Source organism: Carassius carassius, chromosome 46 (assembly GCF_963082965.1).
Source record: "Carassius carassius chromosome 46, fCarCar2.1, whole genome shotgun sequence".
Taxonomy (NCBI): Eukaryota; Metazoa; Chordata; class Actinopteri; order Cypriniformes; family Cyprinidae; genus Carassius; species Carassius carassius.
Genome location: NC_081800.1, coordinates 7,160,912 through 7,188,169, shown reverse-complemented (window position 1 = coordinate 7,188,169; position 27,258 = coordinate 7,160,912). Strand labels below are relative to the sequence as shown.

The 27,258-nt window shown below is 38.7% G+C and overlaps 1 protein-coding gene across 1 annotated transcript in view; it reads right to left on the bottom strand.

Moving 5' to 3' along the window:
- LOC132129636 (sterile alpha motif domain-containing protein 10-like) overlaps positions 1 to 27,258 on the bottom strand; it is a 94,483-nt gene that overhangs the window by 11,962 nt on the left and 55,263 nt on the right. Inside the window, exons 3-4 of the mRNA XM_059541279.1 lie at positions 19,319 to 19,487; positions 5,500 to 5,640 (exon numbers count right to left, since the gene is read on the bottom strand). Of these exons, the coding sequence (XP_059397262.1) occupies positions 5,500 to 5,640; positions 19,319 to 19,487 (310 nt within the window). The remainder of the gene's footprint in view (positions 1 to 5,499; positions 5,641 to 19,318; positions 19,488 to 27,258) is intronic.

Here is a 27,258-nt window from a genome sequence, read left to right as displayed (position 1 = left end):
CAATACATGGATATTCCTGCCTGTTATGCCCCATACACAGACGCCCAAAATAAGCACCAAGTTACCACCACACCGACAATGGGACTGTGCCATCAATCTGACATCGAAGGTGAGTCAGTACCCCGTGGATGTGTATCCATACCTGAAAAGAAGGCCATGGAGGAGTTCATAGTCGAGGCTCTCAAGCAAGGTTACAACCATCCCTTCACTTCTTGTGCTGCTTCCAGTTTCTTCTTCGTGGCAAAAAAGGATGATGGCTTGCAGCCTTGCATTGACTTTTTGGCACTCAACAAAATATTCGTACCGGCTACTTTGGAGCAACTTTGCCAAGCCTCAATCTTCACCAAGTTGGACCTCCGAAGCACCTACAACCTCATCCACATATGTGAGGGGGACAAATGGAGGACCTCCTTCATTACCCCATCTGGACATTATGTTTACCTTGTTATGCCGTATGGCCTGGTAAATGCCCCTTATGTATTTCATGATTTCATGAATGAGGTGCTCCGGGGCTTCCTGAACCATTTTGTGATCCGGTAAATAGCCAACATCATTATCTATTCCCAGAGCCTGGCTGAACATCAACAGCATGTTTCGGAGGTCCTATTTCAACCTTCAATTTACAACCTATTTCTTAAGGCAGAGAAATGCAGCTTTTAAACGAATACCATTAACTTCCTTGACTTCATCGTAAGCAAGAACAGTTTCAAGATGTGTCACTCCTACCACAGTGTAAGAGCTTCAGAGATTCATCAGAGAACAGATCTCTGAGACCTCCAACAGTGAACCTGCTCTGATGGGGTGCCCTCCAGATCTCAGCTATATTCCAAGAAGTCACTGAATTCCTCTCATTAAGTCGGCTCATTCATCTGTGGGTACTGGCCAACCAGGGACCAAACAAACTCTCTTGCTCTTATGACATTTTTACTGGTGGCCTGGCAAGGCAAATGACAACAAGTGTTTTGTCCAAGGATGTCAACAATATGCATTCTCTAATGTTCCACGGCAAACTTCTTCCTCTGCCCATCCCTCGAGCCAGTGGTCACACCTAGGGCTGGATTTCATCACCGACTTACTTGCTTCTGAAGGAAAAACCTGCATTTTGGTTATCATTGAAATAAGCCAATTCTCAAATAACTACTATGATGACTCCTTTCCTACCCGCTTAAATGATAGAAGTACTTGTGCTGTCCAATCTTTTAAGACCGTGTCTGTACCCCGAATAGTGGGGTCAAAATATAAATTGAATTTAGGATCTAGAAAAAAATCTTATCATGATTAATCCAGAAAAAAATTTAAATAAATGAACAAAAAACATTTTTAAAGTTTGGCCTCATAAACATTAGATCACACACACCAAAGCAGTTATTGTAAATGAAATGATCACTGAAAACAGTTTTGATGTACTCTGCTTGACTGAAACCTGGCTAAAACCAAATGACTATATTGGTCTAAATGAGTCTACTCCAAAAAATTACTGTTATAAGCATGAGCTCTTCAGACTAGTCGTGGCGGAGGTGTTGCAACAATATGTAGTGATATTCTCAATGTTACCCAGAAAACAGGATACAGGTTTAACTCATTTGAAATACTTGTGATTAATGTTACATTGTCAGGTATAAAAAATAAATCAGGTATACAAAATGTATCTCTTGCTCTGGCTACTGTGTATAGACCACCAGGGCCGTATACAAAATTCCTAAAAGAATTTGCAGATTTCCTCTCAGACCTTTTGGTTACAGTTGATAAAGCGCTAATTACTCATATACTCATAATAACTCATCATTTTAATCATACACTAGATTTAATTATATCATATGGAATCGATCTTACTGATATAGATATCATACCTCAACGTGATGATGTTACCAACCATTTCCTTGTATTGTGCATGCTGCGTATCACTGATATTAACTATATGGCTCAGCATTACCATCTGGGCAGAACTATTGTTCCAGCCACCAAAGACAGATTTGCAAATAATCTGCCTGATTTATTTCAACTGCTATGTGTACCCAAAAATACACATGAACTAGACGAAATGACTGGCAACATGGGCACTATTTTCTCTAATACATTAGAAGCTGTTGCCCCCATCAAATTGAAAAAGGTTAGAGAAAAATGTACTGTGCCATGGTATAACAGTAATACCCACTCTCTCAAGAAAGAAACTCGTAGTCATGAGCGCAAATGGAGAAAAACTAACTTTGAAGTTTTTAGAATTGCATGGAAAACTGTATGTCCAGCTATAGACAGGCTCTAAAAACTGCCAGGGCCGAGCATATTCACAAACTCATTGAAAATAACCTAAACAATCCAAGGTTTTTATTTAGCACAGCGGCTAGATTAACAAATAACCAGACGCCACTCGATTCAAATCCATCAACGTTTAATAGTTATGACTTTATGATTTTCTTCACTGATAAAATAGATAACATCAGAAATACAATAACAAATGTACATTATACAGTGTCTAATACTTCAGTTTCATCCATCGCACCCAAAGATAAACTGCAGTGCTTTACAACTATAGGACAGGAAGAGCTGAATAAACTTATCTCTGCATCTAAACCAACAACATGTTTATTAGATCCTGTACCCACTAAATTACTGAAATAGTTGTTACCTGTAGCCAAAGAACCGATTCTCAATATTATTAACATTAACTGCACTTGTTAAAATTACAAATGACTTGCTTCTTGCGTCAGATCAAGGCTGCATCTCATTGCTAGTTTTACTTGATCTTAGTGCTGCATTCGACACCATAGATCATGACATACTTATAGATCGATTACAAAACTATACAGGTATTCAAGGGCAGGCTCTAAGATGGTTTAGATCCTACCTGTCCGATCGCTAACATTTTGTTTATTTAAATGGGGAGTTCATTTCTCATTTATCACCAGTAAATTATGGAGTGCCACAAGGACATGTCCTAGGTCCTCTGCTATTTTCAATATAGATGTTGCCCTTTGGTAATATTATTAGAAAATATGGGAATAGTTTCCACTGTTATGCTGATGATACTCAACTATATTTCTAAACGAGACCAGATGAAACTTCTAAATTGTCTAAGCTAACAGAGTGTGTTAAAGATGTAAAAGTTTGGATGACCAATAATTTTCTCCTATTAAATTTGGATAAGACAGAGATGTTACTTATTGGGCCAAAAAACAGTACACAGAATCTCAAGTTGCAACTAGTTGGATGTACTGTTACTTCCTCTACAGTCAGAAATCTGGGTATTATATTAGACAGCAACTTGTCTTTTGAAAACCATATTTCCCATGTTACAAAAACAGCATTCTTCCATCTTAGAAAAAATGCCAAGCTACGAAACCTTACCTGTTTCTGATGCAGAAAAGCTAGTTCATGCATTCATGACCTCTACCTAGACTGGACTATTGTAATACACTTCTAGGTGGTTGCCCTGCATCTTCAATAAACAAGCTACAAGTAGTCCAAAATGCAGTGGCTAGAGTCCTTACCAGGTCAAGAAAATATGATCATATTACCCCAATTTTACAGTCTCTGCACTGGCTACTTATTAAGTTCTGTATCAGTTACAAATTATTATTACTTACATATGGCCTTAAATGGTTTAGCTCCTTCATACCTAGCTAGCCTTATACCACGCTACAATCCATCATGCTCCCTAAGGTCACAAAACGCTGGACTTTTGGTAGTTCCTAGGATAGCAAATTCCACTAAAGGAGGTAGAGCTTTTTCGCATTTGGCTCCCAAACTCTGGAATTGCCTTCCTGATAATGTTCGGGGTTCAGACACTCTCTTTGTTTAAATCTAGATTAACCCTCTGGAGTCGATTAACACGGATACGCGTTATGAGTCATTTTCTCCTGATAACCCCGAAAGAGCAATACATCAATTGAATCTGTAAAGGGTCTACTTTTTTTTGGATACAGACATAATAACAACAAAACTTTGTGCACTTATAAAATAAAGATAACAAACAAGGTGTGCTGTCTGCAGCCTTTGTCTGCGCTGATCTTCATTTACAAACACGTCATTAAAATGAACTGTAAAATACCCTTATACTGCAGAGGGTTAAAAACGCTCTTTCATCAAGCATTCAAAAAATGCATCCCATAATTTGTGACTGCAGTTGTATCTGATCAAATGCGCATACTTATTCTTTAGCTTGGGTTAAACTAATTAATTTTAAAAAAAATTTCTGAAAATTTCTGTTATATGCACAACTGACAGTCCCCACTGAAACAAAATTTCCTGTTAAGTTGCTTTGCAGTGATTTGTATCGTAAAAAGCGCTATACAAATAAACTGGAATTGAATATTCTCCAAAGCATGCAAACTGATTCCTCTGAAAGGACTCCCTACAGCCATAGAGACTGCCAAGGCCCTGTTTAATTTCACAATTTTGGAATTCCTCAGGACATTGTTTCCGACCATGGTCCGTAGTTTATTTCACATGTGTGGAAAGCTTTCTTCTCTTCTCCGTGACTTTCAGCCTGACATCCGAGTACCACCCACAATCCAATGGCCAGATGGAGAGAAAGGTGCAAGAGATCAGCCACTTCCTTGGGACCTTCTGCCAGCACCGCCAGAACTCCTGCAACTGGTTCCTCGTCTGGGCTGGGCCCAAAATTACCTGCAACAACCATCAATGGGCCTCACCCCATTCTACAATAGTGCATACTTGGCTTTCAGCCACCACTATTGCCCTGGTCAGACGAGCCCTTAGAGGTATACCATCCATCAACCACTGGTTCAACAAGAGCTGGAGGGTGTGGAATGAGGCTCATCACCATCTTTGCCTGCTCAGTGCACAGACAAAAGATCTTTGCTGATACTCTGAGAAGGAATGCCCCAGTATACCAATCTGGACAACTTGTGTGGCCTTCCCTGAGAGGTATCCGTCTGTGCCTGCCCTGATGTAAACTAAGGCCCAAATACATTGGTCCATTCCTGGTCATAAGACAGATACACCTAGTCACACATGAGCTCAAGCTCCTCACACAGTACAGAATTCACCCATTTTTCCATGTCTCCCTGTTAAAACCTGACTACCCATCTGTGTCTGTTCCTTCCACAGAGCCTGGCACCAGTGATGAGCCCCCCGTACCTCAGATCATTGATTACCCCATTTACTCATCAAGGAAATATTGATTCCTGGCACCGTGGTGGCCGACTGGAATATCTGGAAGACTGGCAAGATCACAGCCCAGAGGAAAGATCCTGGGTACTTTGAGTTACATCAATAATATCCACATTGTGCTCCTTAAGCCTGTGGTAGGCCACCGCAACATTGGGGTCCTCAGTCCACTGGACCAGACCATGGAGAGGAGGGTAATGTCACAGATCTGCCAGGTTATCTCACTTCCAGAACCCAGTGCTCCCAGTCAACCAAGTATTAACCATCTGCACCATCTGTCGGTAATTACTATGTCATCAACACATGCAGCAATATTGAATAACTTCATAGCAGATGAGGTTGTGTGTGCTTCAGGTGTTGACCTCTCACCTCTGCTGAGCAGCTGTAGGTTACGCACTTCCTCTCTGACCTGTAGCTGTAGGACCTGCTGCAGGACTTCCTGTCTCAGAGTCTCTTGGATTATACCCATCCTCTCCAGCTTCTCTCCATTCAACCGCAACAGGGCACGACCTGAAAAAGTGCATGAGGGACAGGATGAATGACAGTTTAAAATGTCAATGCCAGCTTTGTAAAATAAAAATAAAAAAAGAGACAGAACAGAAAAGGAATTTATCCAGAAAAAGAATGTGATCAGTAGAGTGGAACTGGTTTACATTTGTTTATATCCCCACAGGAGCCATTAAATTAATGTCACAAGTCTCGCCAACAGAACAAGACAACCCAAGAAAAAGTCTTGCAGATGTCCTGTTACTTTCTGATTTCCCCTTTTTACAGTACAGTTTTAGCTTTGCTGCTTTCCAAGACATCTTGTTTTGGTCAGTATATCCTTTGTTAGGTAATACATTGTCAAAAGTTCTGTAAAAAAAATAAATAAAAAATAAATAAAGGTGTATCCCCCAAGGTAGCATACACAAAAAAAGAGAATGTCGACTATATAAAAAATAATAATAAACAAAATAATATATTATACAATTTATAATAATTTTCTGTGCAATTTATAACAAATAAAATGCAGCCCAAAGTGCATCGCAGGTAAGAATAATAATAAAAAAAGAATACAGGAAATTAACAATATACATAAGACATAGAACAACAGAAAAATGTAATAAAAGGGAAGGGAATAAAATAAGTTATATTTACAAAACAATATTGTAAAAAAAAATCTCAGTGTAATTAAAATGGTATAATAAATAAAAAAAAGCATATACACTGGCCAAAATAACAAACTGTAAAAAAAAAAAAAAAAAAAAAGTTAAAATCTAAAAGCATAACTGTATATATATATATATATATATATATATATATATATATATATATATATATATTCTGGATACGACAATTCCAAAATAGATTATTGTAAGCTTTATGGAGAAAAAAAACACAAAAAACTCCAAGTCGGCAGATGTACTGGAGAGAATTGTCAAGAATACAAAAATAAACAGAGCTAAATAAAATTTCAATAATACAATTTATTTGTTTGTTGCCTTTCAAACATAAACTGCAGCTCAAAGTGTCACAGGTCAGAATAATTTACCCTAGTAGCCTAAATAAGCACAAACTTGTTTTAAAACAAACTAGTTTATCAGTTTATTTACCTCAGCAGTCAGATAGACGGACGGCACAAAGCCTACACCTGTACCCCTGTCCTTCAAAAAACATCACAAAACAGGGGAATTTACTGTCATTTGCCCCGTATGCGCTCACTCTAATTAGAAGCATAAATCATCTCATTCTCTCTTACAATATGATCATCCATCCTCATTCTCACCTGGCTGAATACAATGAAAACACAGACACCCCCCTCACAAGAACGCCACACATACAGTTACATAACATAGTCTATTTTAGGCCATATTAATGAATGTGTTCAATTTCTGCACATATTGCTTTGTGTAATGATTACTAATGAAGTCGGGTTATGTAAGGCCCATTGTGTGACCTTGGATGAGTGTATTGATTTGTGTGGTGTGTGTCCAGAAACATCAGAGCTGGACAGCTATTCCCCTCCATAAATGAAACATAATGACCTTAATAACAGCTGGCTGTGGCTATTTCTCTGATGATGTAGTGGAATTGGAGAGATGAGTGCAAAGTGGTTTGGGGTTTCAGGGATTGGATGGTGATGATTACAGTTTTACAGATCATTTATAGAACTTCATGAGTTGTCCCCTGACAGAAACCACAACCTGGCATTTAATTACTTTCTCATAAGTGAGATTCGGTTACAGAAACTTCTATAAGTTAAGACATGGTGAACAAAATGACTCATCTCAGTTAGTCAGTGCTTAGAGGCAAAAAAAGGTTGACTTTTTTAAGACTGCTAGAAAAAGAATGACATCTAGTTATCTTTTCTTTGTTGAAATTTTCAATTTAAACATGATGTTTACCTCCATACTGTATATATGTGGCCAACATACTGTAGGCTCAATGGAAAAATGTGCTGCAACCTAAATATTTGCAAAACAAATACAATACAATAAATATAATTCACTGCAGTTTTCATCTGCAATGAACACTAGTGGCAGTAAAACACCAACAACTTATTCATTTTCTCACAAATTATGATTACAGGGCTCAGATTATCAATAAATAAATGGTTATTTTCATGCAGTTCCTTGCATAGTACTATGCCATGACCTCAAAACACCTTTACCATAGTGCATGATTTGTAAACAAACATTTTGAAATTTGAATCAAATAAGCAGCTCCATGTGTGTGGCTTTTCTGATGACATAAACTTGCTCACTAGTGCACACGGTACAGCATTACATTTAAGCCCCTTTCACACTACACATCGGACCCGGCATATTGCTGGAACATTGCCGGGTCGCCTTCTGTGTGAAAGCAAACACGTCCCGGGATTGATTCCGGCATTGAACCTGAGTTGGGGACCTAGTAACATTGCCGGGTTCGACCCGGGACGAGCGCAGTGTGAACAAAAGCCAGATCTAATGCCATGTCGAAGTGATGACGCGCATTATCGCGCGACTCTTTAACTGGCTGTTTTAAAGAAAGATCAACGTTCGCGACAAAAAAATATGTGCAAACTGTAATGAAGCAGAGATCAGTTAGTTCCTCTCTTTCCGCGCTGACGCCGAGATCGTTCGCTTGCTTCAGTGAAAGTATAACGTGCCTAGCGTTTTCGACTTGTACATTACACGTCACGCCATGATGTCACGTGTCGTTACGGGATCTTTACGGGTTCTGTGTGAAAGCACGCACATATCCCGGGTAATCACTGGCAATGTGAAAGTGGAAAAGCTAGCGACCCGGGAACAATTGCCGGAACACTTTAACCGTGTATTTGCCGGAATGGCAGTGTGAAAGGGGCTTTAGTACTCCAGAGTTGCAAGTCCTAAAATATGAGTCCGGTGAATCATAAGTCATGATAAAAGAGCTTGAAAACATGTAAAAGCAAGCTAAAATGCAATGGATTAGAGCTGTAATCGGGCCTTAAAAGTTAGGCCTGACATGACCCGAGCCCAACAGGTTTCGAGCTGAGCCCGACAAGTACATTTTGATTGACAGCTTTTTTAAAGCCCAAACCCGTTTACAGCCCGACATTATTCAAGTGTGTGCACGAACACAACTCTTTTGCCTTTTGTCAAGAATGAGTCATTTATACATGTTTTAACATAATTTATTCATAACTAATGTAGACTACACCACTTGGAAGTTGGAATAAAGAAATAAAATAAGTCCTCTGTGACATCATAACATCTCAGCATTCTAGACATAGGCTCATTTAACCTATAAATAGACCAACGCACCAATAAAAACGAGTCATTTTTAACATTAAATTAAGATACATTTTAAATTAAGATGGGTATTTGGTAATAATGAAATTAAGATAAAGGCTCTGGATTTGCTTCGCACTAGCAGATGATATTTAATAAAAGAATAATGCCAACATTAGCGTTAATACTCTGTCCACATTATGCATTTAAGACTCAATGAATATTTAGTTATTATTTGAAAAACCATTACTCACAGAGATTGGGCTAGGTCTACATGTTTTTGTGGAGGACAATTATTGAATCCATTGTAAATGGCTTCAGCACTTTCCGGCGCTCACTGATAGTGCGTCATTATTCACTCATTATTCTCATTATAAACATGGTCAAAACTTTTCCACACTTCAGACTTTAGTTGCTGGTGCAACCAAAACGTAATCGCCAGAGGCAAGCCTCCGTTACACCTACTAAGCTTTCATTTTCGCATCTTTCTCGCGCTAATCGAAACACATCACATGACCTCTCGTTTACCTCGCAAACCGGAGCGCAAGCACTAGCCTGGCCCGAGCCTGGCCCGAGCTCGCGTAAGATGATATAAATTAAGCCCGAACCCGACCGAACCCGTCGGGTCCCATCAGGTCCCGTCGGGTTCGGGCAAAGATCTTCAGCTCTACAATGGATCCTTCTGCAAGTGTGATTTAATCTCACGTTTCCTTTTATCAACACTATAGGTTAGGTTTAGGGTCGAGTTTAGTGTAGATGCTGTTATTTTCAAACACATTTTTAAATAGTAGACATTTAGCTTCTGAACTGCTGAGATACATATAACTATAAGCATAATAAAACATTGTCAGATTCTGGTTCATCTCTCTTTAAATAGAACTGAACATACTTTTAGCGTCAGTAACTGGACAATTTACTTTGTTACAGTTGCAAAAATGTCAGAGAAGCGACCTATCATTTTGCAGATATGTCATCACAGGCATGTTTTTCCAATGAGTTCTGGTTATATTCAGGCCTGCCAGGCTCCAGACCAGCAGGGGGTGATGATGAGCTGCAGAAACAATGCACATTAGCTTGGACTGTTACCATAATAATCAAGGAGGATTATCTACACAGCAAGTGCACAATGACGCAACAATTGCGAGGCAGAGAGACTTGTTGATTATACCATTACAATGTCCTCGTGTGGTGTTCCTTCACACCACACAGCACACTTCTGGTGTACAGATGGTGTGAAACATCTGTGACCAGGTGCTCAGGGCAAGCAAATGTCATTATCCGTCCTTGGTCGGGACATAATGAATAACTGGCTGTAAAATGACAAATAAAAATGGACATACCCATGAGTGTAAGATCAGTCATTCATATTTTTGGTCTGTTTTCCCAAAACTTTATTTGACTCCTAACTTTTATGAGAACACCTACATACAGATGACCTCAAAGCTAAAAGACACAGGCTAAAAGCTTTCTTGACTAAAAGCAATTTAAATTTTATGTGCTCTTCAATGTGCTTTGCTGTACAGTGGAAGAGATCAGCTGCAAAACTGAATCTATTTTACAAAAATATCTATGGCTAAAGAGATAAAGGAGCACTCTGAATGAGAAGACAACTGTGTATGGGTGTGTTCGTGTGTGTGTGTGTGTGTGTGTGTTTGAGAAATAAAGAACAAAGCCCTTAAATGGAATTACAAGATGAATCCCAAATAGAGAGAGAGAACAAAAAGAGGCCTGAAGTACCACACTGAAAGGGCCCATCCTCAGCATATTACAGTAAATCATAGCAATTCACCAGACAACACTTTATTAAGCCATGTCTCTTGTCTTTATATTTATAATATACAGTAGGAATCTCTGCTGTATCTCATCTAGAGATGTTCAACGGGAAGTGATTTTTTTTTTTCATTTTTGAAAGGTGATTTTTTTTAGCAAATTTCTGTAAGATTGTTAAACCTATTTGCATACTATTATATTTCATTGGCTCATACTAAATTAATGTGTTGGGATATTCTGAACTTGTGACTGCAGCGGTGCTGCTTTCCTCCTTTATGTTAAATATGCAGATGTTTAATGCTCGAAGAATCGTGTAACACATGAAGAAACAACTAATTATAAATGTTAAATGAGAGAAGCGTTTATAAAATTGGCTCAAAAATCAATGTTACAACTTTTGGAGGGCATCAAACTGTTTTTATTTGAATGTGATTAATCTAGGGTTGGGGCCACTAATACATAGTTTTAGTTTTGTCACCATAACATAAAATAAGTTTTAAGAAATATTTAAGAAATAATTAATATAACTATATTTTTATATTCATCTATTTATTCATAGTAGATAGATATTGTGAAACTAAACATTTTGCAGTAAAAAATGTAAATTGGTAAATTGTTCTTGTTTGCCAAAATCAAACCATTTAATTCTGAACAAATTTAGAACAAATTCATATTCTTCAAGCTAATATAACAATCTTTCTGAACTGCACTCTCCATAAATCCATCTTCATGCTAAAAAGCATCAGTCACTGAAGTATATATTGTTAAGTCTGATGTATAGTTTGTTAAACCAATTGTTAGTGTATTTAACTACTAGGGGCTCATGGGGGATTATTGGACAGGGATGCTCCACTGACCCAGTGTGCTGTGATGGAGCAACCTCCAGTTACCCCTGGGGCTTTAGAGGACAGTCATGGGCCAACACTGACCCACTTTCCAGCTCCAGGAATTCACACATAGCTGTGGAGATCGCATTCGCTTCCCAGTCACTCACAACAGGCTGGGAGGAACAATTAGAGCATTGGTGATGCTAATAATCATTCATTAATATGGCCTAAATAGTAATGCTGGGGGGGGTGTTGGGGTAAGCTGCATTGTATTTTTTATCTTGATATGGTACTTCCATAGTGCACAACATTTAGGAGTTTTGTAGAGCTCTCTAATATATATACACACATGCACACACACAAATTCATCGCTTTTGAATTCAGTCCTCCAGAAGCACTTTATCCAGCATTGCTGTTAGTCTGAGGCTTGGTTTAATGTGCTCCCAAATAATGCCCTCAAGTCAGTGATAGTGATAAAGTACACTTGGTTATTTCTATTTCTCTTACATGTATAACAAAAAGAGGGGTGAGGTAGTGGAAAGACATTTAGTTACTTACTTTAGTTAATTATGATATAAATATGTGATGGTTAAATTATCTGACATTTTAAAATCTTTTTTTTCCATGAAGGTCTGTACTCTCTTCTGGACTATATTTATGATATAATTTCCTTTTTTTTTTGGTTGAATCACATGACTTTGATTAAGTGGACAAAAGTTAAACAAAACATAATAATTTGAATAATATGAATATTTAATACATATTAATAATCTTAATAATAATGTTTTTTGTCAAATTACTTAATGTTTTCTTTTAAGACCGTGTAATCACTTTAATCACATTTCTGACTTTATGCATCCTTTTTTATCAAAATTAACTTTTTTTCAGGAATTAAAAACATATTAATTATATATATATATATATATATATATATATATATATATATATATATATATATATATATATATATATATATATATATATATATATATATATATATATATATGTATGTGTGTGTGTGTGTGAGAGAGAGAGAGAGAGAGAGAGAGAGTTTTTTATAGCATTTTTGATGTCATCAATATTTTTCATCTGTTTTCTCAGAAGAGACTGTGTTTATCTACTAAAAGTTTTGTAATGCATTTATCTGTTTAAATTTATTTTGGAACTAATATTGCTGTTTTTAGGCTAATTAATAGATTGCCTTGACACTGACTAACAGCTACAAAATCATATGACCTCTTTAAAATGTACTTTAAGGTGCTGCACTTACTAGCAATTCACATGAACGCAGTCTAAATCAATTCACACTTGCACCTGTTAGATGACTTTAAAAAACAATACCTATGTTACAGCAGAATCAGTCCGTGAAGCAAGCAACGGTCTTGTCTGACATGAGTCAGTGTCTTACAGTGTTTTACAGCAGTGTGTGTAACACTGCTTCAAGCTACAGTGCCAATGACCCAGGAAAATGACACACTCAGAGACCCACTCACATACCATCTGAGAATGAGGCTTGATAAAAGAACCAATAAATAATAGCGCAGATAATAGAATAAAGCCTCTAGCTAGTGTCGGCGCCCGGATGAAATACTTAAAGGAGCATTTGGAAGGGGCAGACATTTATCACTCCACCTTAACTAAATGTAATGATGCTAAAATGAGTGCTTGTGTTCAACCATCAATGTCTGAAGGACAGAAGGATCCACAGCATGCATACACATAACCCTAAAATATAAGAATGTTCGAAGTAAAGCACTGGAACTGCACCAAAAAAAAACAAAAAAAAAACACAACATCACAATTGATTTCTGTTGTTAGAACAGAAAAGGGGCATAACTGATTATTTGTTTGAGCCGCTCCTGTAAATACTAATTATAAATATGCACATATAGCGAGTATTCTTGAATTTTTAATGCTTAAAATAAAGAAATGTCAATGGGTCAAAAAAAAGCATTAAAATAAAATGTATACATGGTGTGACTTGAATGCACCCCTTTGAATGACTTTTTTTTTGATGCCAAACACATATAAGGGTGATCCAGCTGTACATTTGTTCCATACAATCAAGAAAAAGTCTAACAACCAACATGTGCAACCAGCATGCTAAAACATGCAAAAGATTATCTGAAAGGACCAAAGGAACCTTATGATTGTGTCAAATTCAACAAGTCTCTTAAAATATCAGAAAATATTTGATTTTTAATAACTACTCAATGTTAGTTTGGGTTGTAAAATGCCAAATATCAATTAATAATTCATGGCATTTGAAAAAAGTGTGTGTGGTGAACAACAGCCGAGATGGCATTCCAGTGACCGTTGTGGAGGAAGATATGCCACACTGTGACAAATGCTCAGAAACATCAGATAAGATTCCAAGACAACTCCCAGACACTTCTAGACGGACAAGAAGGGAGACCTCCAGGACCCACCACCACCTAAGAGAGAATGACTTATTGGACTACAGGTTGGCTCTAACCACCAAACCGGATCCTAAGGTTTAGGAAAGAAGTGCCATAAAAATTCCATAGGATTTCTGGATGAAGCAGCAGTGGCCAAAACAAAGAAAGGCCACAAAGATTTATCAAAATCCATTCTTACCTATGTTTGGAATCCTTAAATGGATGTTAACTGAAACACATTCACTTCACCCCCAGAAAAGTATAGTTTCTGTTAATAGCTGTTGACTGTTAACAAAACAGTTCACAGGAGCAGGCACATATTATGGAATGAACAAACAAGAGCTCAATCATGTTTGGACTCTATTTGCTCCCCATGATGATGGTAATAATTTGAAAGAGGTTTGGTAGGTTGTACGTTCAGTGAGACACTCATATACTCAACAAGGTTCTGTTTCCCCAAATCGACGAGGAAGGAGACATTAACAGACACCACTGTCTAAGTTTCTAACCTAATGAGGAAAGAGAAGTCAAGACAGTTAAGATTCAGATCAGCTCTTGAGTAAACCTTTTATATTGCATTCGGCTGCCCTTCATTTGCAAAGTACCCAGGAGTGACGGACCTCGTATGACTCTTGCAGCTCTGAAAGCGACACAATCCGCCAAGGACCTCTGCACTGGTAGACACTGCCTGAAACACACAGCTCCTCAGCAACACAGCCAGACTACAAAAGGACTCTGTGAAAACCCATCTGACCCAGTCCATGCTCTAAGGACCCACTTGGCACAACAGAAGGTCAGCATCCTCCAGGCCAGCGTACCGGTACACAACTCTGTGCCCTTCCCACTGCACGCAATCTGCATGACCAGTGAAAGACGTCTCAACTGCCAGACTGATCACCTGACTGTGTGGAACATAAATATAAACTTACCAAACCTTTTCCCTGGACACCTTGGCTTAGTTTAAACCTGCAGCCTATGTTTTCTAACCTGCTTAGATTACATTCACCTGGGGTCAGTGTTACAAATAATAACTGCATTATTTGTTAAAAGATAAATAAGCAATTATTTATCATCAGTTTTACCAGAGCCATTAAGCAGTTTTCCATAAGAAGGATTACCATTCTCTTCTATTGCTACATTCAGCTAAACAGCATTGCATTTATCCATTCTGTGCTCATTCCTTTTTTTTCTACCATTTTATTCAGTAGCTTCCTTCTTGTTTACTCGTTTATTATCTATAAGCAGCACATGTTCATTAATTGGTATCATTACTAGTTGTTGTATTTTCTCTTGTACATCTATTGTTAATAAATATCACTAATCTTATTACAACCCTTGCTTGTGTTGATGATCTGAGGCTCTGCTAGCTATCTGAAGTCCCTCCAATCTTTCAGATAAATCAGTTGACCAACTGTGACAACTGGGTGAAGGAGAAGCTGGAAAAAAGTGCGAGTATAAACAAAGTTTTAATGAGAGATGATAACCAAACAAACTGGAACACAAACAACGCTGGGAAGAAGATACAGTCCGAGATGGTGGAAGAAGGTGATGAATCCAGATGGCGGTGGTGAGACAATTAACGGAGATGCCCACAAACTAATCAGTGCAGAAGCGTAACACACAGACTTCACCCACAAAGTGCAAAACCCAGAGATCACGGTTTATCAACCGTGACATTACCCCCCCTCTAAGAACGCCTCCTGGAGTTCCCAGAAGGGCCTACCTGCTGATTGTAATCATCAATAAGGGAGTGATCCAATATGTCCCTAGCAGGTACCCAACTTCTCTTCTCCGGACCGTAACCCTCCCAGTCCACCAGGTACTGGAATCCTCGTCCCCTCCGTCTCGAGTCCAGAATACGATTAACCGAATATGTCAGTTCCCCATCTACGAGACGTGGCGGCAGGGGAACCGGAGTAGGCGGATTAATACGTGCATAAAACACGGGTTTAATTTTGGACACATGAAAGGCGGGATGTATCCTCCTGTACGCTGGAGGTAGTTTGAGGCGGACTGTCACTGGACTAATGATCTTGGTGATAGTAAACGGGCCAATAAATTTGGGGGCTAACTTGTTAGATACAGATCGCAGAGGAATATTAATGGTAGAAAGCCACACTTTTTGAGAACCGGTCCACTACGGTCAAAACGACCGTCATGCCATTAGAGGGCGGGAGGGCGGTAACAAAATCTAGTGCGATGTGGGACCAGGGTCTCAAAGGGACAGACAGCGGTTGAAGGAGCCCATCAGGAGGTCGTTTAGATGACTTACCACTGGTGCAAACTGAGCAAGCCAAAACAAAATCGTGGATGTCACGAGCCATAAGTGGCCACCAGAATCGTTGTTTAACTAACCCATTAGTTCAACTTATCCCTGGATGACAAACAACGTTAGAGCAGTGACCCCACTGAATGACTTCGGACCGTAACTCATCCGGCACAAATAAACGATTCGGTGGACAACCGGGCGGAGGCTTTACCCCTTCTAAGGCCGTCTTGACCTTCGACTCGACCTCCCATACGAGTGCTGAGACAACTACTTTCTCAGGTAAAATACACTCGGAGTCACCGGGCGGGCGGAGGGGTCAAAAAGACGTGATAAAGATTTTTTGGAACCCGGACGGTACGATAGAGTAAAATCAAAACGACTGAAAAAAGTGCCCACCGAGCCTGCCTGGAATTGAGTCTTTTGGCAGATCTAATGTACTCTAGATTCTTATGATCGGTCCAAACAATGAAAGGTACCCCTGAGCCTTCCAACCAGTGACGCCACTCCTCTAAAGCTAATTTGACGGCCAACAAATCTCTGTTACCAATGTCATAATTGCGTTCAGAAGGAGATAAATGATGGGAGAAAAACACGCATGGATGTACCTTATCGTCCGAGGCAGCACGTTGGGACAGCACTGCTCCTACCCCCACCTCTGATGCGCCGACCTCCACCACGAACTGCCATGTGGGGTCAGGGGCCACAAGGATGGGAGCCGAAACAAAGCAGCTCTTGAGGTTAGTGAACGCAGTCTCGGCTGCGTCCGACCACCTGAACGAAGTACTGGGAGAGGTCAAGGACGTAAGAGGTGAGGCTAGTTGGCTGAAATTGCGAATAAAACGCCGATAGAAATTGGCGAACCCCAGAAACCGCTGTAGGGGCTTACGGGAATCTGGAGGTGGCCAATCTATCACAGCCTTAACCTTGTCAGGGTCCATACGTATTCCCTCGGACGAGATGATATACCCTAGGAAGGGAACAGACTGTGCATGGAATACGCATTTCTCCGCCTTGACAAAAAGCCCATTCTCAGCTCCTGGAGAGATGAAGAAAAAATCAGTAGGTAAACATATATAAACTGATCTACCATATCTCTCAACACGTCATTAACGAGTGCTTGGAAAACCCCTGGCGAGTTGGAGAGCCCGAACGACATCACCAAGTATTCAAAGTGCCAAATGATAAGCATTACGTAAATCCAATTTTGTGAATACGGATGCTCCCTGTAACCTCTCAAAAGCTGAAGACATAAGTGGCAAAGGATAGGTGTTCTTTATCGTAATGTTGTTCATCTCTTGGTAGTCAATACAAGGTCGCAGAGAACCATCCTTCTTACCCACAAAAAAGAATCCCGCCCCCGCTGGAGAAGAGGAAGGGCGGATGAACCTTGATGCCAAGGTACACTATACTCATAACATTACCCTCCTCTGTCTGCCAAATATTACAAATCCCATAAATAACAAAAGCTGAATGTCCTTTAGTAAATCCATTTAGTCTTAGCTCCTCTTCAACCATGGGGAAGTTTTCAAGGGGAAGATGTGGCCTATTGGTTAGAGCGTTTGACTCCTAACCTTAAGGTTGTGGGTTCGAGTCTTGGGCCGGCAATACCACGACTGAGGTGCCCTTGAGCAAGGCACTGAACCCCCAAACTCCTCATGGGTTCCGCAGCATAAATGGCTGCCAACTGCTCCGGGTGTGTGTGTGTGTGTGTTCACAGGTGTGTGCGTGCACTTTTGGATGGGTTAAATTCAGAGCACAAATTTTGAGTATGGGTCACCATGCTTGGCTGTGTGTCATGTATGTCATTTCACTTAAAAAAAAAAAATTCCAGGAACAAAAGCACAAATGGCTGTGAAAAATGATTTTATGACTTGGAAGCGCCACTCCGGTGACCCCTAGATGGCGAGGCCTTGTGGAAATTATTGTGATGTGACAAATGGCTCAACATTAGGGTGTATAATTGTCCATTAGTGAGAGAACTCAGTGCACACAACTCTGGGAGTTGGATGAGAGTATGTTAGTCAGGGGATGTGATCTGCCAAAGCTGTTCCTCTGACAAACCACAGTAAGGCATGGCGGATCTATATGATTATCCTAAACAACTGCATAATCACATTTAAAAATCATTTTGGTGCATATAAAACTAAACCCATAAAAATCACACATTTACATTACTTAAAATAAAGTGTGAACACAAATAAACCGCTGCAGATGTGACTGAATATGAATGAGTGGTGAATTTCTATTCAAAATGTGCCATAATACGGATTTATTATTTTGCACTCCTGACATAAATTACTAAATAACTGTCACTGCAACAATGTTTTATCAAAACATTGGTCAAATATCGAAACTAGAGTCTTTAAACTTTCAATTGATGCACAGTTTGTCCAGATCAAGGAAGAGAGTGATGTTTAACGTGCTGTGAAAGTGAAACAATAATAAACTGGGGCCGTAGGCGATGTTTGCACGTAAAGGGGTTAACTGAAATCATTGTTTTAGTTATTTCAGTATATCAAGTTAAACTTAATTTAAAAAATTTGCCCTGGAAACTAGCTTAGATATAATAATGCTTTTTTTTAAGTGTTTTTTTTTTTTCATTTTTAATAAAACATTTTTTTATGAATTAAGTTTAAGTTAACTATATAATAACTCTATGTAAAAAAAAAAAAAAATATATATATATATATATATATATATATATATATATATATATTAAACTTAACACAGCTAGTTGCCAAGGTAACTTAATGCACTATAATAACCTATAACAATAATATAGACATATAAAGAAAGAATAAAAATGACAAAACTCACACCAAAATTAATAAAACTAATTAAAATTAACATGAAAGTAGAAAATATAAAAATTAAATCCAATTCAAAATATCAACAAAAACTCTCAGTGATACTAAAATTCAATGGTACTGAAACTTTATTTATCAATAATAACAAAATAACACTGATTTTGATTCACTAATGAATCATTCAGATTTGTAAACTGGCACGAACATTTGAAGAAAATAAACTGACTGAAAAGAATGATTCCCTCAAAAATTAGGCATGAAGTTTTACTCATCACATGAACAATTTCAAGTCTAGACCAGTTTCATTTACATTTGAAAGCCTGGAAAACACATTTCACTATTTCCAGTGTGCTGTGTGATAGAGAGACCTGTGCTGTACCTGTGATGGCGTGGTGAGAGAAGGCCTCCACGTATGTCAGGTAGTTGTGCGGACAGTGTTTCTTCAGCCACTTACACACATCCTGCTGGGTCCAAAGCACCACTGGTTTGCATAAGCTGGAGAGCGTGGGGCTGGTGTGGTACACAGTGAAGGCCTCTCCCGGCTGAATCTGTGGAGCAGGAAACATCCATATTGTCACCATCTTGTAAGAAACCAGTTTAACACCAGTGTTAATTTCGTTAACGAAGACGACGAAAAATATTCATTAACGAACATTTTTTTCTGTGACTAAGACGAGACACTGACGAACTAAAAATAATATCTGATGGCGAAATTATGACAAAATTTATTCCGCATCTTCGTTAACTAGACGAGGCTGGACTGTAATGTTATTTGAGGAATACCTGACATTAAAAATGCATCCTATAGGTTATTGTTCTTCAAAATCTGCATCCCTGTCATTGGATTGCAATTGGATAAGGGCCGTTTGCATATGTAGTCAGTATAGCAGCCGCAGTGGATGGATAGACTAATAAAACGTGAACTAGCGATCTGAAACAATGGCCTCAGCACCCGAAGGGGTAGGGATAATGTGACCAGACGTCCCGTTTTTCCCGGGAGTCACAATTCGTTGTTCGATTAACTTAAAGTTAGTGAAGGGGGGATGGCAAGTGTGATTTCACCAAGAACGAGATGTTCCTAGATCAACATCCTTGTTGATCCTGGAACAATATTCCAAATAACCAATCAGAATTGAGGGATAACTTTTCAGAAAATATCTGTTTTAGGCTTACAACCAGAGTTAGGTGCTCTACACCCTTGTTAATCAGCTATCATTTTACACTGATTTTAGGAATAAATTATGGGTAGGGTTAGGTTTAGGGTTAGGGATTGGGTTAAGTCTATATTTTTGGACAATAATGTTAATCCAGGATCAACAAAATATGTTGATCCAGGAACATATGTCTTACTTGGCAAAATCACGGCGACCAATGCGCGATTGGTGGAATCACACTGATAGAAGTGTTCTCTCGCGCACGCACACTCCACTTCCTCAGTTCTCATATACAGCGCGTGATCATTTCTCAGCGCTCAAATACACACACAGCAGTCCAAAGGTATATCGTGTAGAGTATCTCACGTAAATACAGTAGGTTATGGATTAAGTGAACGTGAACAGGTGGGTGAAAACTGAACGTGTGTCAGTATTTCATGCATGCCTTCCATCTTAAAAGGACAGCATTCCTAATTAAATACCTATCTGTCATTAATGTAAACCAACAAAAGATATTAAATAAAGCTATACATGTTAAGTAAAACCTACTGTAACTGAAAAATGAGTTTAATTTGTATTTCTATTGTATTTGTCTTATTGTGCTTCTTTAAATATATACACATATATATATATATATATAATATATTTTTATAATATATTTTTTTTTTTATAAGTTGCTCCTTTTTAACTTCTGTTAAAGGGAAAGTTCACCCAAAAATGAAAATTGTAATAATTTATTCAAGTTTTTCCAAATTCAGTCCTTGATTCAAATGTATCATAAGCTTAAATGATTTGGTCTAAAGAGAGAAGAATTAATGATTATTTTAATTTGAAAACTACATATAAAATAGATTTTAAAAAATTTGGTAGCTACAGTTGTCTTAAAGCTGACAAAAATGCAATGGTAAATGGACTGCATTTATATAGCGCTTTCAACAGACCACATGGCCATCCAAAGCGCTTTACAATTTGGCTCACATTCACCCATTCACACACACATTCACACACCGACTGCGGTGTCTGCCATTCAAGGCGCCATCCAGCTCGTCGGGAGCAGGTGGGGTTAGGTGTCTTGCTCAAGGACACCTCGACACTTGGTCAGGTGGAGCCGGGGATCGAACCACCAACCTTCCGGTTTGTAGACAACCTACATGAACCACTGAGCCACTGCCGCCCCTAAAAATGCAAAAATGCAATGACTTTTCATTGACTAGAATTAGACTAAAACTTTGAAAGACTCAAATGACTAAAATGTGACTAAGACTATTAAGCATTTTTGTCTCAAGACTAAAGCCCCTTCCACACTGGGTGGAAGATATTTTGCTAGATTTTGCACTTTATCTGTATGTTTGTCCATAAAGACACGTGACATCAGGGTGTGACATGTAATGTACGAGTCAAAAACGCTGGGCACGTTAACTTTCACCATAACTGGCGAACGATCTCAGCGGATAGTGAGGAACTTACTGATCTCTGCTTCATTACAGTTTACACATATTTTTCATCGCGAACGTTGATCTTCCATCAAAACAACCGGCAAAAGAGTCTCTCGATAACGTGCGTCATCACTACGACACGGCATTAGACCTGGCTTTTGTTTACACAGCGCTCATTCTGGGACTGAACCCGGCAATGTTACTAGGTCCCCGACCCGGGATCAGTCTCGGAATCAATCCCGGGAACGTGTTTGCTTTCACACAGAAGGCGACCCGGCAATGTTCCGGCAATTTTACGGGTCCGACATGCAGTGTGAAAGGGGCTTAAGACTAAATCAAAATGCCTGCCAAAATTAACAGTTTAAGGCTGAAGCAAAAATATACAGTTTGTGGCCCATCTATCATACTAAAAAACACAACAGATGGATTAGTAAGCAGGGCGAATCCGAAAAAACAGTGTGCTTTCATATCTTCAGGGTGCTCTTACAGGGTACTTTTTTTTTTGAAAATGCTAGCGCTGCATGCTTCTGTGTAAACAATGCTCTTCTAATTACACGCACACTTTGTTCTGACTGCCGCAACGAGCAGAAAGATTCATCAAAACACACTTTTATTGCTCTCTGCTGCAGAGAACTGTAATAAAACCCTTTAATAGGGTATATTATGCTTGTGTGAGAGCATGATAAAATGCAATGCTAGCTTGTGACTAAGTGTACTATTCGTGACTAAGTGTACTATGGAAGGTCGTGGAAATGAGAATAAGGAAAGCAAAGAGGATCTGGTGTGTGCTGCTTGTCGCCCTCATCGTCACCATCAGCACCTCCTCCTCCCTCTCCTCCATCCTCTGCTCTCTCTTTCCTAGTCATCTATCACCCTCTATCTCTCCCAAGTCAGCTTCTGGGCATTAAACAGCCACCCTTGAACCCATGATACCTGATTCTGTCCATTCTGAAACATACAGTCATTAATAATACACAGGGGATTGAACCTGTAAGGAGAGGGGAGGCCTGATCTGGATGGCTATTTTGTGAGATGAGTCTGAATACATCCCATTGATGCATGATTAGAGGAACAGCCTGGAGGTTGGAGGTTTGAGCTCATTATACACACTACAGTTCAAAAGTTTGGGGTGAGTATGATTTTACTACAGAAATTAATCTCTCTCTTCCGTTATTGTCTATTTCCTTCTGCCTTACTCTTTCTGTATGTCTGTCTGTGTGTCTCTGGTGATGTATCTCTGAACTTTAAGGCACAGTCGGGTGACATACATCTCTTTAATATTCTGCCTGCTCCCTCTGAGATCGTTTTGCTCTTACAGCCTTTGATACAATCAGAGATCAAAATGAGTTAGTGAACTCAATCTGAAGCAGACAGCAAGTAAACCATGTAAATAGGTGATGTCACACTGACCTTGTTGTGCTGATCATTTCTCACACACTTAAACACCAGATTCTGCTTGTGTTTTCAAGTAAATCCGCTGATTTCTGCCTAATGCTCTCCTGTCTGTCTCCAGTTCAATTCAGTTTCGTTCAGTTTATTTTAGTTCATTATATGTTTCATTTAGTTCAGTTCAATTTAGGTTAGTTCAGTTTGTTTCTTTTAAAGGCACAATTTAACTTAATTCAATTCAGTTCAATTATTCTCTATTCAGTGTCACGATCGGTGTTACAGGAAACACGGAGAGGGAACCAATTGCAGGTAAGTCATTTATTAAAGGGAAATCCAAAGGGGTAAACAGTCCAGGCAGGGTCAAAACCAGAATATCCAAACATACATAAACAAGACACGAAGACAAGACAAGGCAAGGCAAGGCAAGGCCAGGCAAGGCAAGAAGCGACGGACATGAATAAACTTTCAACATTAAACAAGGACTCCGTAACACAGACTCAGACAGACCAGGTATAAATACACAGAAGGATAATGAGGGAACAGGAGACAGGTGGGGAACAATCAATTACTCAACAACGAGGAAGGTGACCAAATAAGGGAACAGGAAGTGATAAGGTGACAGACACCGTGAGAAAGGAGGACATCTAGTGGAACCCCAGAGAACACAACCCAGACACTGTGACATTCAGCTGAATATGGGTCAGGTCACATCATAAGTAAGTTCAGTTTATTTTAGTTCCATTCAGTACAATTTAGTTTACTGTACTTCAGTGCAGTTAAACTAATTTCTACTCAGCTGAGTTCAAAATAATTTAGTTCAGTTCAATTCATTTTAATTCAGGTCTTGTCAATTCTATTCAGTTCAGTTCAAATCAATTCAGTTGAATAATTAATTCAAAGCATCTAGTTCAATTAGTTCTTTTAATTTCTGTTCATGTCAGTCCAGTGTAATTAAGCTTAAAGGTACAGGTTGTAGGACCTGCCACTAGAGGGCGCACTACCAAAACAGTAACAATCGCGTGGTTTGATGACGCTAAGAAGGATCGTGGAATGATGGGATTTGTTGTCTTCTACCCAACCGCTGACGGCCATCAATCAGACGATATGAAAACGATTACCACTTGTTCCACAAATATATACATTCAAAAGTGTACATTCAAACACAATAATTGGGCATACATAGCAAACGTGAGTTCAACAACTTGTGCGAGTAGATTACAAAGTCAATGCAAAGACGCGATCAGACTATGGATCAGACGCGTCTTGTGCGGGTCTAGAGACGCGATTAGGGCTGTGACGGTGGCTGATTTTTACCACCGCGGTAGTTATGGACCAACAACCGCCAGAGGCACGGTGTTGATAAAAAATAAAAGAAAAAATATTTATAATATATAATATATATATATATATATATATATATATATATATATATATAGTGTCAAATGTTGCTCGTTAACGAAGGCGGTAATTTTTTCTCAGTTTAACGTATTCAAAATATTTAACGTAGGGGCGGGGATGGCCACCCACTGCTTCTGTCACTTTTTCTCATTTTATGAGAATTTATTCAACCGCAGAAAGACTGAACAGGAGACGTTTCAGACACGCACTCCACTTCACTTTATTATCAGGTGCAAGTTAAGCGAGCGTGGAAACGGTCCTGTGCACATCCTATTTAACTCGTCAGTTAGTGTTTATTTGAGCACTTCTGTCAGTGAACGCCGCCTGCAAAACACTAAAATAAATATCAAAGAAATAATGCAGTTAAACAAGAAAGTAGCCTAAATAAGAAAGTTAAATACACCCTGACTAAATGACGCGAGCGACGCAGTGCGACAAAATACTCATTATAATCAGTGATGCTACATTGGATCCTGCACGACAAGACATGATAAATCCCCATCCGGTCTGTGAGGTACTGACACAGAGTTCAAATGTCCTGTATAGACACTAGACAGACTAAACCTGTCGCAACGCGGTTGTGTTGCGTCCGGTTTACTTTTCCGCCACCAAGCAAGCTCAGTAGCTAACTCCTCATCTGCACGCGCTCTCTTTGAAATAGGAATCGTTGCCATATTTCTTGTTACCATCTTTTATTTATCGCTGTCTCGTTTGTATTTGTCCAGTTTGGAGAAAGCATCACCAAACCTGACCAGCCAGCGTTTGCGATCACGAGAACTTGTGCAAATGCTGATGGGTGACATGAATGCAGATAACTCCAGATCGGCGATGTGGTATTTGCTTTCCCAACAAGATCCATCGCCCAACACTAAATTAATTTGCTGAATGCATAAACTGTATTTTCCTGTGCTCAAATCTGCCAATCTACGGCAATCACGGCAACCGGCACAGCCCTAGACGCAATGCCCCGCATTTGGCGTGTATGCCCCATAATAGTAATCTTGTTGATCGTTATAATAGCATACGCTTTCTGTAAAGTTATGAATCAAAACAACTCACCTGTCGAGTAAAACACAAGCGAGATCGGCATCTCTTTCTAGTTGAAGTTTGTCGCGAAGCTCTCTCTATCTATAATGCAACACCGATATTGATCCTCGCTCTTTCTCTCCTCTTGTCCCTTCTTGGGTGAGTTTGGTTGGCCCATATGCTTACGTTTAAAGGAGCTGTCCTTGTCGACAGAACCAGTGGTAGACGGTAAACAGTAATTATGTTCCTTAAATAAGTAACACAATCCACCATAAAACGTGCAAGAAGAAGTAAATAAGGAACAAGCTAGTGGTTTGCTGGACGCTAGACACTACTTCCGCATTTGTCCACAACACTGTTGTAATGTGGTTTCTACGTCAGTAAAGGCGGTAACAAAGGGCAACTAACGTCATTGACAGGCGAATGCACTGCCCTGTGTCACTAGAATGGGAATATTCTCATGATTTACAAGTAGTTGAAAACATTAGAGATATTGTTAGTAATCAGCTGGACAAAATATATAACACTAGCCTAGTGGTTTTTGGATATTTTACTGCAAATATCTTCCAAATTTTACCTTTAATGCAGTTAAATTCAATTTATTTCTATTCAAGTCAAGTCAGTTCAGTATAATTTATTTCACTTGAATTCATTTATATTCAGCTCAGTACAGTTCAGGCCATAAGTAAGTTCAGTTCATTTCAATTAAGTTTAGTATAATTTAGTTGAGTATAGCAGTTCAGTGAAGTTAAGTTAATTTATATTCTGCTGTGTTTCTAATAATTTAGCACAGTTAATTTCTATTGAGGCCTATTCAGTTAAATTTAATCCAGTTATAAATTAGTATACTTCAGTTCAATTAGTTCTGTTCATTTCAGTTTGGTTAATTTTAGTTTAGTTCAGTGTCATTTAATTGAATTTACTGTAGTTCAGTTTAATTAAATGAATCAATTCATTCCTAATCAGGTCAAGTAAGGTCTGTTCAGTTCAGTTGATTTGACTGAATTGAATTGATCAGTTCAGTGCAAATCAATTCAGTTAAGTAGTTGATACAGTAGTAGATTTATTTATTACTATTTCAAACCATTAAAACAGTGGTTTACAATAAATACTTCAAATGAATCATCTAATTGAAATAAATCTGGGAAATTATGGTTGTTAATTATCTATTAATTAGTCTAATGACTATTTAATAGCTGTATTTAATAGCTATTATAAACTATAATGTATACTATATAATATCTGTAAATAATTCTAGCTACAGGTTACTACAGTCTCTAGCGCAGACACACTAAACCCATATCTAGATGTACAGTATACTGGGGAATTTACAGTATAAATAATTAAATGATAAGAAATACATTTAAAATAAAAGATCAAAACATTTACTATTTACATTTAATTTTGACCCTACATTGTACACATTTGGACATTTTATCACATGCTGGGTCATTTTTGCTCCAAACTCCAGATAATATCTGACCCTACTGTAAATTTTCAGCAAGTAAACTATCACTCTAGTCACAATTTTATATACTGTATATATATATATATATTTACATCCTTTCAGTGCTATTCTTCTGTTCATCCTTCTGTCTGGTCATCTCATTCTTCAACACAAGCACGAGCATTCATACAGTGAACAGATGTAGTGCTCCTGCTTGTCTCACCATCTCTAATTTATTTTGCAGACTGCCTCCAATCCCACAGTCCTTTACGCCAGGACATCTTACATGCTTAAGAACTCAATGATCCCTCTCAGACTGGTGACAACTGACTGATATGAGATTTCAGACATGGGTCTGCATTCATTATGAGGTTCCAAACTGTCACCACAACATCTGTTCAGATACACAGGGCAAGAAAAGCAACTCAAAATAATCTTCATTTTTACTGGAATTTGTTCTTACATCCGA